Genomic DNA, 4,579 nt, shown 5'->3' with positions numbered 1-4,579 from the left:
TTGATGTGATTTTCCAGTTAAGTAGGGCAGAATTGGCTTATCTGCCCTTCTTGCACAGTAATGGCACTCCAGCAGCTTGCAAAAAGTGCTTTAGGACAAGTAACACATTACTGAACTCCTGTCATAACATGACGGAGTTTCAAATGAAGTTTTTGCCAAGGTACAGGCTAGAGAGGTATAGGAAATGCCAAAGCAAATTGCCGCTGGATTAAAACATTTTCCCTATAAGGAGTCGTCAAATAAGATGTTTGCTATTTTTTTCATTTCAAAATACAGATAATTGAGAGGAGGGGGCATGACAGAGATTTATAAAATTTATGACTGGTATGGAGAAACTAAGTACAAATTATCCTCTCAAACAAAATAAACTAAGTAATCTAATAAAACTGATTGATAGTAAGTTAATAACAAGAGGAAGTTTTATATAACTGTATATCTAAAGATGAACAATTGCATTAGTAAAGCAAACTGATGTCACTTTGCAATGAACAAACACGAGAAGAGATGGAAGCTCTACAAGCTATTGTCACGTGAAGGGGTCTGTAACTTCAGAGGAAGCAGATCTCTCATAAGGAGGAGAATATAAATTGGTGGCTGTGTTGACTGACCTGTGAGCTGAAACGGTAGGGCTTCCGTGCTGAGGTAGTACCTGCCCTCCATTTCCTAGCCAAGGGAGTGGGGTTCAGAAGGAGCTATCCAGACCTGCAGGGACTGTTCAGAGATGCAGCTGCTGAGGAGCTGTCCAGCATTTCAGCATCACAGCACTTCACTCCTGTTTCTCAGCTTGCTGTTGAGCCTCCAGAGCACAGTGACTGCAAAAGGATGCGCAAAAGCAGGGCACAGTCTTGGTTAGAAAGGTAAGGGGAAACGGAGGATCCTAAGCATTAACTCAGGCTATAATGAATGTAATAAAATAGTGTGTGAAGAATGTCTGTGGGTGAAAAAGGAAGACGGAGACATAGTCTGTGAGTGTAGATGGGGAAGAGTCTCATTTAGGATTCTTCAGTCACAGAGGCATGGTTTTTATATGTGTTTATTATTTCCCATGAACAAGAATTTTCGTAGCATATTCCTCCTAGGCAATGTGCGGAAAGAGAATTAATGAAAACTATAACAAGAGAGGTAATTTTGTGCTTAATTATATAGAGACGTTAAATGTCATTTCCATACAATGTTGAGCTGCAAGTAAAATAGCCAGGGGCATGTTGAAACTTAATTTATTTGTTTTAATTTTTTATTTTCCTTAGGAGATCTGTACAGTCAGAGTGCTCCAAAGTGGAAAGAGAAAAAGGAAGCATGATGCAAAAACTATTTAACTGAAAGACTGCTTTACTGGTTTCAGTAAATAGAAAAGAAAGTGCTAGGAGAGGCAATTTACCTGAAAATTAGTTGAATCAAGCAGCTTCAAGAAATAAGAACCTGAAGGAAATCTCTGATGCAATGTATTTCAAATAGACTGATCTCACTCATAAGGTTTTGTAAAAGGACTGCATCTAGTAATCTCATCTAAGCTAAACAATATTTAACAGAGGAGACTGAAATTTGTCACTGCAGACAATGGATAATTTTTCCTCCCAGCCCAACTTCAATGCTTCCTGTACTGATGTGGATTTTGGTTGCTATGGGTCAGAACAACATGGGCACAACATGACAGCTCCACAGCTGATTCCTAAGTTCTACATTGCCGTACCCATCATCTACTCTGTGATCTGTGCTGTCGGGCTTACTGGAAACTCTGCAGTCATTTATGTCATCCTAAAAGCTCCCAAAATGAAGACCGTCACCAACATTTTCATTCTGAACCTGGCAATTGCTGATGAGCTCTTCACGTTGGTACTTCCTATCAACATAGCAGACTACCTGCTGCTTCAGTGGCCTTTTGGTGAATTCATGTGCAAGCTGATCATCTCCATCGACCAGTACAACACTTTCTCAAGCATTTATTTTCTAACCGTCATGAGCATCGACCGATACCTGGTGGTGGTTGCCACCATCAAATCCAAGAAAATGTGCTATCGCACCTACAGGGCTGCCAAGACAGTGAGTCTCTGTGTCTGGGTTTTTGTCACCATCATCATATTGCCGTTCAGTATCTTTGCCAAGATACACACTGAAGAGGGACGATCCCAGTGTGTCTTTGTCTTTCCCAGCCCAGAGGGCTTCTGGTGGAAAGTGAGCCGCCTCTACACCCTTATCTTGGGTTTTGCCATCCCCGTGTCCACCATCTGCATCCTGTACAGCACCATGCTCTTCAAGCTGAGGCGTATGCGGCTCCACAGCAATGCTAAAGCTTTGGACAAAGCGAAAAAGAAAGTGACAATCATGGTGCTGATCATACTGGGCGTTTGCCTCTTCTGTTGGACCCCTTATCACCTGAGCACTGTGGTCGCCCTCACCACAGACATCCCACAAACCCCTCTGATAATTGGAATCTCCTATTTCATCACCACCCTGAGCTATGCTAACAGTTGCCTCAACCCGTTCCTTTACGCCTTTTTAGATGATACTTTCCGGAAGAGTTTCCGAAAGTTGGTTGAATGTGGAACTCCCTCCTAAGATTCCGGATCTTTTTCTAGCCTCTTTTAAAGTAAGCTTAATGAAGAAACTTCACGAAGCATGATTGGAAGGGACTAGCTCTGGTCATAGAACCAGATCCAAAATGTTGTAAAACTGAAAATTCAGGAATTGGCTCGTCCTCTTCTTCAAGCTGTGTCCCCGTATCCCTGCCAGGATGAAGAAGCTTGCTGCATCACCACATTACATCCTCCGGGGCACTTTTTTCTTGTTCTTTCTTTTTTTGGCACTACATCTATTCATTGTGGATTCTCCTCCTATTGGTATGGAATGCAACATAATTCCTTGGAATGTAAAAAAAGAAAGAAAGAAGAAGATTTAATATTCAGCAGACCTAATATACAGAACAGTACTAATTGAAACATGGAGTTTTTTCAAGCCAAATAAAGGTGTGCAGAGTGCCTTTGCTTAATGAATCTGAATCCTGCTAGTTTGATACCTGTATTATATTTATCTTGCTGTATTACCTTACTCCATCATATTTTATTACATATTAATTCTGCATTTATAATAATAATAATAATAATTTGACAAGGTAAGCTTTTATGACAAGGTAATGTGTTCTTCTACAGCTCCCACACATTTAATTGGGGGGATGTGGGCCTAGTTGATTCATTCTTCCTTTCCTCCATATTCAATCACATTGTGTATTTTAAGTTCTGACACATCTTGTAGTTGTGATTATTATTATTCTGTAAAAATACTGTAATTAAGGCTTAAACTGCTGCACAAATCTTCTGCGTACAGACTTTCTTAGATATAAGTATTTTGCAAAGGAAAGTGCCCTCTAGCATAAAATGTCATAGCTTGATCTTTGTCACATTTTTGTAAAAAAATCCCAATCTTTTCTTCTTCTTCTTTTTTAAATACTGGAGATAAGAACATACAAAGCCCCTAAATGGGATATATATATATATATATATATATATATATATATATATCCTAATAAGATTTAAATATTCACAGCTTGTTGCTTTGTAAGTGCCAAGTGGAGATGGGGAAATAAATTACTTTTTTGTAGCAACGTGTGTCGAGAGCCACCTTCAGTAAGAAGCAGAAATTTCAGTCCAAGTACACTTCTCTAAACACCAGGGAAAATTCTCATTGGAAGAAAGCAGCTCTCTGCTTATAATAAGACTTCTAAACCTGGAGTATTCCCGAGATTCTCAAATCTTTTCTTGAATAGTAGTAGTTCTTATCTGGCAAGCCTACATCAACTCTGGAAGGCATCTTGTGAAAAATTCAGTCTGAAGCTTCTCAAAACGAGTGCTTTTCCCAAAGATGATGGAGAGGCTTGCCTGATACAAACTCCTATTCAAGAAACAATTTGAGAATCTTGGGGAATACTCCAGGTTTAGATGTCTTGTTTTCCTGGGGTTTGGCCACTCACATACTAAGACAGATGGATGTCAACAACAACAACAACAACAACAACAACAACAACAGGCATCTTGTTTTAGGCATGGGCCTGCTTCCTTCCAATTACCATGTCACAATGCTAGGATTACCTGAATCCCTCCATTTGGGTGATACTGTATATCTTTTTATTTATTCATTTATTTATTTCAAACATATAAATAAATACATAGATAACAAATACATGCTTTGGTACCTTCTATATAAATCAAATGACTTAAAAACCTTACTTCTCAACATATATAAAAAGAAAAGGGAGAGGGAAACAAAAAAGACAAAAAAGACATAAAGACAAAACAAAGACAGTGACAAATCACTGGACATTTGTGGTAGATTACTGGTAGATCACTGTCTCCCCCCAAAGAAGCTCCCCTAAAAAAACTTAAGAACTTTGACCTGAACCCCTAAAAATGGGCTTTCCTCATCCCTAAAAAAGCTCAGGAACTTTGACCTGAACCTCAAAAAAGGGGGTAGATCACTGCCAGTTTTTAACTCTGTGAGTAGATCGCAGTCTCTTGGGAGTTGGCCACCCCTGATATACAAGAAAAGCCATTATAGGACTGAATCATATCAAATAGTATCTAACAAA

General features: G+C 39.2%; 1 protein-coding gene across 1 annotated transcript; it reads left to right on the top strand.

The window, feature by feature from the left end:
• Window positions 1-325: 325 nt before the first annotated feature.
• Window positions 326-3,075, top strand: NPBWR1 (neuropeptides B and W receptor 1). The gene is made up of 2 exons (XM_053394944.1): window positions 326-857; window positions 1,248-3,075. Exon 2 carries the CDS (start codon window positions 1,558-1,560, stop codon window positions 2,554-2,556), a length of 999 nt encoding a protein of 332 aa, XP_053250919.1. The 5' UTR covers window positions 326-857; window positions 1,248-1,557; the 3' UTR covers window positions 2,557-3,075.
• The last annotated feature ends 1,504 nt before the right edge of the window (window positions 3,076-4,579 follow it).

Source organism: Podarcis raffonei, chromosome 7 (assembly GCF_027172205.1).
Source record: "Podarcis raffonei isolate rPodRaf1 chromosome 7, rPodRaf1.pri, whole genome shotgun sequence".
NCBI lineage: Eukaryota > Metazoa > Chordata > Lepidosauria > Squamata > Lacertidae > Podarcis > Podarcis raffonei.
This window is presented reverse-complemented; position numbering and strand designations above follow the sequence as displayed.